This window comes from Condylura cristata, unplaced genomic scaffold (genome assembly GCF_000260355.1).
Source record: "Condylura cristata isolate star-nosed mole 26May11 unplaced genomic scaffold, ConCri1.0 scaffold00015, whole genome shotgun sequence".
Classification (NCBI taxonomy): domain Eukaryota; kingdom Metazoa; phylum Chordata; class Mammalia; order Eulipotyphla; family Talpidae; genus Condylura; species Condylura cristata.
The window spans coordinates 9,760,208-9,769,440 of NW_004567116.1; the positions used below are offsets into that span (position 1 = coordinate 9,760,208).

At 50.6% G+C, this 9,233-nt stretch overlaps 1 protein-coding gene across 1 annotated transcript in view; it reads left to right on the forward strand.

The window, feature by feature from the left end:
* The window catches only part of SYT13 (synaptotagmin XIII), a 40,867-nt gene extending 33,235 nt beyond the window's left edge, over window positions 1–7,632 (forward strand). Inside the window, exons 5-6 of the mRNA XM_004682884.2 lie at window positions 2,292–2,421; window positions 4,051–7,632. Coding sequence (XP_004682941.1) covers window positions 2,292–2,421; window positions 4,051–4,355 — 435 coding nt within the window. The 3' untranslated portion in view covers window positions 4,356–7,632. The remainder of the gene's footprint in view (window positions 1–2,291; window positions 2,422–4,050) is intronic.
* Window positions 7,633–9,233: the final 1,601 nt, after the last annotated feature.

Consider the following 9,233-nt stretch of genomic DNA (forward strand, 5'->3'; position numbering starts at 1 on the left):
CCCTCTGGGCTCTTCCCCTCTGGGCTCTTCCCCTCTGGGCTCTTCCCCTCTGGGCTCTTCCCCTCTGGGCTCTTCCCCTCTGGGCTCTTCCCCTCTCGGCTCTTCCCCTCTGGGCTCTTCCCCTCTGGGCTCTTCCCCTCTGGGCTCTTCCCCTCTGGGCTCTTCCCCTCTGGGCTCTTCCCCTACCTTGTCTTCTGTTGCTGTCAGTGGCTGTGTCCTCCAGTTTTGTGATGGTTCCCGTTCTTTAGCCTTCTGATTCAGGTGTCACCTCTTGGTTTCCCCTCACATCCAGGTGCCCCCACTCTTTATACCTTTTTATTGTTCCCAGGTACACCCAGCTTCTTCTGAGGCAGTTATTGCCTTTTTCTTTTGAACCTTTTACAAGTTGTTCTTAACGTACAAATCACCCCTTCTTTTGTTTCCTATTAATATACACACATTTCCCATCTCTAATGTTAAGTCTGATCATCTGCGCAAAGTAACCAGAGCACAGCTGAACATAGTTCATTGAAATTCAACTAATACAGCCAATATTTCTTATATGAGAGCCCATGATCTAGAGCAGAAATGTACTGTTTCGTACCATCAGCTGGTCAGTGGTTCCTGCTTCCTCGTCCACTGCTCACTGGATGGGAGCCATCATTTCTCCCGGGTGTGGGCTCAAGCAGTAGCTGTGAGGCTTCCTGGGCTTCTCGGACTGGTCGCAGGATGAACACATGCTGAATTGGCGACACTCCACACTTTGGGGCACATTAACCGAATCAGGGGCGAAAACTCTTGTGTTCGTGCCAAGTATCTTTTGTAAACTCCTGAGACACACAGAGCCCGGTAAGGCGAGCGCTTCCTCCATGGGTGGGCCCCGTGTATTACAGTGCCCATGTCCCCTCCCAGGGCTCCTCTTCAGCTGTGGTCCCCACTGGCCCCCTTTTTCAGCACCTCACCCTTATTCTAAAGGGAACAGGCCATCACCCGCAGGTGAGTTTATGAGGCTCACCTGCCTTCTGTAACACCATTTGGCTGCTCCCGACCCATGCACCGGTTTTTGGTTTGTGTAAGTGGCTTTTTGGTCGGGCTCCTTGCTTGTCTGCAGAGTACCTCACACAAAGCTGCCCTAGGCCACCCCCCTGGGGTGTACATATGTGATTACGCACCCAGGGGTCCCGCAGTCTTACCATCAACCTGCCAGCATTCCCCAGCCTTCTGGCGGGAGCGTTAGTTCATCCGTTTTTTTTCCCTTGCCCAGCAGTGTGTGGGCTTCAAGTGATTCGTGGTTTTCTGCCTCAGGGGTCGTGGGCTGGTCAGCTCTTGGCCGTCTCCTCCGCAGGAGAGCTGGGCCTGCAGCCCCCCAGACGCCACCTATCATCTGTGTAGCTGCAGCATCTCCCCGCAGTTCCTGGCCTTTGGTCATCGTGTGCTGCCAGGTAGCTGCCAGGGGCTTCCTCAGCTCTGTTTGCAGAGCTGTGAGGGAACACTCCACCCCAGCCCTCCTCCAAGCAAGCGCCATGTCTACCCGGTGCCTTCCCCACCATGGGCAGGCCGCCCCACCTGCACCAGGGACTCGGGAAGCACCACAGAGGCCAGCTGGCCACTCAGCACTGCACACGCAGGGGTGCCCCCCACAGCACCCCTCACGTCTATCAGAGGGCTGAATCCTACCACCAGCGCCAAGTGTAGTGCCAGGCCTGCAGGGCATCGGGTGGCCCAGCGAATCCTCCTGCTCTCCGGCGTTCCCTCGTGGTCGCTCCCTCTGGCAGCCGTGGCTCCGCCGTCCTCCACCGCACCATGGTCTGGCGCACCCCGCCCTCCGTGACGCCTCTCTTATAGGCACTGCCTCGGCTCAGATGTGCCCGGTTACGCACGCCCACACACACCCCAGCTGCCCACCGTCAGGCATGCGCACCCGAGCCCACGCACCCGAGCGCCTCCTGCATTCACGGCCTCAGGTGTTAGCCACAGAGGCCAAAGGCAAAAGCCAGCGCAATCTTCATCAGCCTCCATCGCCAGCACCTGGCCTTCTGTTCTGAGTGGCCGCTCTTCCATTTGCTTGATATGTTGAGTTGATCATTGGAAAGTCACATTTTGTGGCAAACAAGCCCTCATTCAAGCACATGCCCTTCTGAATTCTCTGTGCCCTCCCTTTCTGCAAATGTGAGAAGCCAGCATTGATGGATAGTGATTTCTAAGATGCCTGCTGGACAGAAGTCCAGTATGATCCCAACCTCAGCTTAAGTTGAGGGGTCAGAAGCCACCCCTAAATAAAGCTCCTCTCCTGCACCTCTCTTCTGTTTCAGGAGCTGTCTGCAGGAACTGGAGAGGTCCTTCTGTCTATCAGCTACCTCCCAGCTGCCAACCGCCTCTTGGTCGTGCTGATTAAGGCCAAGAACCTCCACTCTAACCAGTCCAAGGAACTCCTGGGGAAGGGTGAGTGAGGTGTGAAGGAGAGAGCCAAGGTCCCCCCCCCGCCCCAGGCTCCGGGAACAAGTGCAGAGACATGGTACCAGCAGGCAGTGGGACAGGTGTGCAGAGAGGTGAAACATGAGTACATTTGTGAGTCATCCCCGCTGTATCCTGTACCCCAAACCACAAACCAATTTTGGAAGACTCCCTTTTTTAAATTTGTGTTTCTTTCCTCCTCATTAGTCCCACTCATCAGGACCCAAAGGGGAGCTACCTGGGGCTCTCTACCTTACTAATCAATCAGAGACAAATCAGCATCACATTGGTCCCAGGAAGCCAAGGATCAGCAACCAGGTAGCCAGAGTGTAGGGCTTCTGGGTTGTGGAGTAAGTTGCCCTTCCCGCACCCCATCACTGAGACCTGGCAGATATTGGGTAGCCCAGTCCCCTCCCAACTCAGCTCACCGCCACTGTGCTCCCCATACCCACCCTGGCTCTGTTTCTGAACCCCTTGCCAACTTGCCACCCCCACACCCGCTGAGAGTAGGTGAAGCAAAAGGTGTGTGCACAGCCTGAGACGGCCTTAACGAGGGCATCCGTGCTCCGTCTACCCCAATAAACAGCCCTTGACATTCTCAAAGACATGGTGTTTCCTTCTGCATACCCCAACATGGGCCTAAGCCTTGGGGGCCAAGTGGAAATCTTGTGAGAGCAGTGTGAGGCCTGGACCTGCAGCCACGTGCTCGTAGCAAGAGCCTAATCAATGGATATTTACAGCAAGATAGAAATACAGAATTGCCACTGAGCTCAGAATCTGTGGACAAAACACCAGGGGCAAGCAAAGCCAGAAGAATCCGTCCTGCTGACAAATCCCCATGCCTGGGCCAGAACGCAGCCTTTCCCTCATGGCCTCCCGACCATGTTTGGCCTCTGCTCGTTTTTCAGTAGCCCCTCTCAGGACTGTGGACCCCTCTCAGGAAGTGTCTCCACTGAAATAATAAACCCATCACCCTGGGGGTGAGGTAGCCATAAGCACAGAATAACAGTTATGTGCACTTCAGGGGCCTTGACTAACACGAAGCATCACCAGGGCCCTGGGCCTCATGGTGTCACCTGCTGTCTGGCCTGGTGACCTGTTGGCAATGCCCACTCTCCACTGGAGGTCAGAACCTTCCAGGAGGCATATGGAAGAACAGAGGAGACGAATTCACCAAGCACAGGCCTGCCCTTTGGGAGGGACCGGAGAGGGTGAACGCAGGGTGAGTTCTCTGGGGAGAGTTTAAGATCAAGCTGCAGCACACCTGAGCCAGTACCTGGGCCCAGTTTGCTGTGGGACTGGAAGACGCTTAGAAAGGCTCATGGCGACTCAGGCAATCACCGACTCAGTGATGGGCCACCCAGGCGTCCGCCTTGTGTACTATGTGAGTGTCTGTTTTCCACACCTGAGCTTAAGGTCTACGAGGCAGGAGCCTTGGCTGTACCCCCAGAGTAGGCCAAAGGGTGGGATTTAATGTATGAATGCATGACCCAGTGAGGCTGGAGGGAGCCTCAGCGCACATGTTGAGGCAGACACCTGCTCTCTGCAGCCCCAAGAGAGCATCTTCCCAGGCTCCACCACGTCTCAACTTGCTGTTGCTTCTCTCCCCCTCCCCAGATGTCTCTGTCAAGGTGACCTTACAGCACCAGGCCCGGAAGCTGAAGAAGAAGCAGACCAAACGGGCCAAGCACAAGATCAACCCCGTGTGGAACGAGATGATCATGTTCGAGCTGCCCGACGACCTGCTGCAGGCCTCCAGCGTGGAACTGGAGGTGCTGGGCCAGGACGAGGAGGGGCCGAGCAGCGTGCTGGGCCGCTGCAGCCTGGGCCTGCAGGCCGGGGGCTCTGAGCGCAGCCACTGGGAGGAGATGCTCAAGAACCCGCGCCGGCAGATCGCCATGTGGCACCAGCTGCACCTATAGCCGGCGCCCGCCCGTCCACCCCAGCTGTCTTCTGCCACCTCCTCTTTGTGCCCATCCTCATTCTGCCGCCCAGGAGACAGACATGTCGGCAAAGGCCGGTCTTTAACCCCTCTCTCGTCACACTCCTGTTTCCCCAGTGCGGGAATAACACCCTGCGGCCAGGCTCAGCAGTGTGTCTGGCCTCCCTGCTGCTCCACCATCTCAAGTGCAGCCCAGGTGCAGCTTTGGCAGGTAGGGTCAGGCATGCAGAGAAAGGGGGAGAGTGGACCCACGAAGAGAAAGCGTGCTTTAAATAAGCATTGCAGAAAGGATAAGAGGAAGAAAAGGATCCTTGACCCACTCGACTCGCAGTTAGAGACTGTCAGGGAGGGAGAAGTCTTAGCCATTGAGTCACACTCCTGACCCAAGGCTGTGACCCAGCAGCTCCCAAACCTTGCTGTGAGGGTGGTCAGCAGGCTCCTGGGCCCAGCTGTCCACACTGCAAATCAGTAGCCCTGGCCAAGACCCAGGAGCCTGCACATTCACAAGCCCTGGGTGGTTCCCTGCTGAGACCAGCTCTGCATTTGGAGAAGCTCCTGCTAGGAGCTTCCAGAACGGTTTTCACAGTCCTTGTCAGGCCCTCCACACTTTGGGGGCAGCCAGCACCCCTCGCTGGACATGTCAACCACTCAGTGTGAAATTTGGGGGCCTCTGGTTTTTATTTAATTAGTGCAGTGATTAATATTTTCATCTGTGCTTTCAGACTCTGTTCTTGGACTGAATTTTGTGCTTTTTTTTTATTGAGTAACTTTACTGTTTTATCTCAAAGCAGTTCGTGTCCTATCTTGGGGAACACTTCCCTGACCTTACGGTTGGGGTCCCCTATTGGTCAGTGGACTAGCTTCTGAGCCCCAGTTCACACCCACCAGCATCACGAGAGTGACTCTCTGAGTCAACCCAACGCTTCTCAGCAATCCAGCCACTTCCTGAGGAGTTCAGTTTTGGGGGGCAGGTTAGTCGATTACACCTGGCTATGTGACGGTTGGAAGGAAGATTGACTAGGAAATGAAGTTTTTTGCACTGTCCTGCTCTCCCTCAGCTTCTGAGACTTTCACTTTAATGAATTAATAGACGTCAGCGAGATTTCAGGTTCCTACCTTATGATTCCAAGTCGCTGTCCACAGCATTGATTAAACTTAAAAGATGGGTTTTGCTCAGTGGATGTGGTATCTGCCTGTGAGCCAGGATTCCAGGTTCTCTGGTTGACCACCTGCAAAATAATATGGGTGACACAGCGGCTCTTTGTGAATGGTAAGAGAGATGAAGTTGTCCCCCGGAGCTGGAGGCTCCCGGACTAAAAACAAAGTGAATCTACCAACAAATCGTCTGTAAGCTGTAAATTGGCACCTGGCAATGCCTAGAAAGTTCCAGAATCATCCCAGGAATCTCCAGAACCATGGATCTGCATTGAGATGCTTCAATACGGGTATCCAAATTCTGGATCTTCCGCTGTCACACCGACCCCCTGATCTAAACATGAATGCTAGACAAGATGGGTGAGGGTGGCCTCCTTTCCTTCAACAAGTCAAGCTGTTTCGGCCTCGCCCAGAGAATCTGAGGAGCATTATCATCTTTGATCACAGTTTGCCCTTTCTGTACAGAAGTAGAGAAGCATTAGAAGTAAGTTCAACTCATCCTATGATAGAACAAAAAAAAAGCCTCTTATTCCTCTTTAATAGAAAAATCTCTCGGACAATTAGAAATCTTGATAATTAGGATCGACTACCTCCTGCCAAATGTTTGTGTTAGTGATTTCCTTTGACATGTTTTTGAGACACGTTCACCACTTGGGCCCCCCTTTTTTAGGCTGGCATGCTAACAAAGAACAAAAGATCCCCATGGAAGCTCACCAGTATGCTCATCTACTGTGACGAGAAAAATCGATTGGGCACTTAACATCAAGAGACATGGATTCCACATCCTTCGAAGCCCAGACACCTGTCATATAGTCACACCAAACCGTATATGTGGGCAGCTGGACAGGACCCCTGTTCCCAGAAATATCAACCCTCCCGTGGCCCCTCCATCATGACACATTCGCTTCTTCGGATCTCCACGGTTACATTTTCCAGAATCCTAAGTACAGTTTGCCTGGGATAGGAGCCAGATTCTACCACTGAACACTTTAAGTTTCAGCCACCACGTGACTTATCAGTGAGGTACAGAGATGAGGTAGGTTGGGGGGGGGTTGCCTGTTGTGCTCCCTGGTATATCCCAAGTACCCTAAGAATGCTGCTGACATGGGCTTTCCAGAAATATTTCTTGAGTGAACTAAGAAATGATGGGAAGGCAGAAAAAGACCGAAAATCAGAGTCATGGCTGAGTTCTCAATGGCAAATGCATCAGATTCTCCACAGTTGACCTAGAAATCCACGTTATTATCACTCACCTAATGATAATTCATAGCTCCCTGTGTAAATGGAATATACAAGAACATAATCACTGTGCTTTTCTACCAATTCTCCGTCTTGGTGAATTTTACATTACTCAGAGATGTCAGACTGCCAAATTGAAAGATGCTAGTAATCTTGGCATCAGCTTACCTTGAACCAGACACATTTGCAATTTACTACAAAATGAGAATAACTGAGTCTGGTGAGTGCATCTGATCACTTTTTGAAAGGAACACCTTAGATTTTGCCAGGGAGCATTTTCTGCGAAGAGTGAAAATAAAATGAGAAACCATCTCAGCCAAAGCTACTTCCACAGAGCGACCTGTTCTCTTACAGAGACAGAAGTGGGACATCGGGGGCCACCCTCATTCATCTGTGACTCCACTTCCTGCATCAAATCAGTATCTGTTAGTTCAGTGCCTATTGATCGATCGTCCTTTTCAGTAGAGATACTACCTACTCTTAGTGTCGGTCAAGTGACTGTTCAACCCAAATGACACCCTGTGGGGAGCCTCAGATGGGAAAGCAGTTTTGAGGGGCAAATCCTTTGCGGTATAAAAACATCCTGGGTGGACGTGGCTGCAAACCAAGCCAAACTGAGGTGAAGACCACCCAAAGAGACACTTGGTCCTTGTGGTTTGTTTCTACCACCCACGTTTCCTGTTGTCAATGCTCAGTGTCTGTGTGTGTGTGTCTGTGTGTGTGTGTCTGTGTGTGTGTGTGTGTGTGTGTGTTACAATCATGAACCGAAGCACAAAGACGCATGAGACATTGTAGTGGTGTCTGGTGTCACACTTTAGAGCAAAAACCATCCAGTGGTAAATAAATCATTTCCAACAGGGTCATCTGCCTGGTGTTTTCTTTTTTTCCTTCTCAATATCCAGGGCATATAAAATGCTGAAAAGATCATTTGATCATTGCTTACAAACTATTTAATGAAACTGGCTACATTCAAGTACGGTTGAAGTCTTCTCAGTCTTTCACTCAGGAGACTACTGTCTTGAACTTGGGGTTGATCACCCAAGCATTTCTTTCTCTCTCCACCGCTTCTATATGTAAATTCTAAGCACTACAAAGTATTTTTTTGCATGTTTTCAAATGTATTTGAAATGCATCACACTGCAACCATATGCCACTTAGTGATGTCTCAGTCAGTGACAGTTCTCATGTACAAAAGTGTTTCCATTTGACCACCCACCCCATCCGGTCTAGGCATGGAGTGGGCTAGACCTTCTAAGTGTGTATAATTACACTCTATGTGTTCCCATAATAATGTAATCATCCAGTGAGCATTTCTCAGCAGTCATTTAGCTACATGTGACTTTCACCTTGCTCCACAATAAAATTTTGAGCTTGATCCAACAGATATAGGAGCTATAGGTCATTTGCTTTTTTGCTGCTGTATAATATTCCATTGTGTGTATATGCCACAATCCCTTCTCCCTCTGGTGTACATTTAGATTTCTTTCTTCATCCATGAAATACTGCTGTGAACATTCTTATGCACGTCTCCTTGGGAATGTGTGTGCACGTTTCTCTATGATGCCCACCCAGGATTGGGTTGAATTGCTGGGTCACAGAGTGCTCTGTGTATGGGCACATGTGTTTAATCATTCAGGAATATGCCTAATGCTCATGCTTGAGCACTGACTCAAAGGGTCTGAGTACAAGCAGAGATGCAAGCTTTGACTATTCTTGAGATGAACAATCAGGTAGAGACAAAGGCATTCTTCCTCCAACATCCCCAAAAGAAATACTCTCATTTCTAGAAAAGACACTGTAATAGCCAATGGTTCCCTGCACTCCAGATGACAGGAAGGGATGGAGGAACTTCCTAAGTCCTGTCACTCTAGGCCCTCCTGGTGGCTACCATGGCCCTGGCCTCCCGACGAAGAGACTGGCATTAAGCAAGAGGCAGGACCTAAATGTGAACATCAGTTGGAGATCAGCCAAATCATGTAAATTTAAATCAAAGAAGGATAAAGATTTGAATTTAAATTTAAATCAAAGAAGGATTCTCAGGAAGGATAAATGACCCTTAAAGAAACTATGTGATGTCTCTGCTGTCATTCTTCTATATTGTATGCATATATTATTCTATTTTAATGACAACAAGGATTGTTGTTTTCATAGGAAGAAAGAAGTGGGTCTTTGGCCACGTGACCAAACAGCATGAAGACTAGGTTTCTCAGATAACTAAGAATATGGTTCACCTGAACCTAATGTGTACGAATCTCACATACATGAGACATGCAGTTGGGGAGCAGTTCATTAACCCTGTCAACCCTTAAGTAATAAACTCTGCCCCTGCACAGAACATGCACTCCAGGCAACTGGAGTTCAAGCTGCTAAAAGCACTGCAGCCCGGCCTGGCTGAGCCACTGGCCACCTTCACAGCCGGGCCACGGTCTGCTCTGGGTCTCAGTTTCCAGTCCTGTAAAATGGG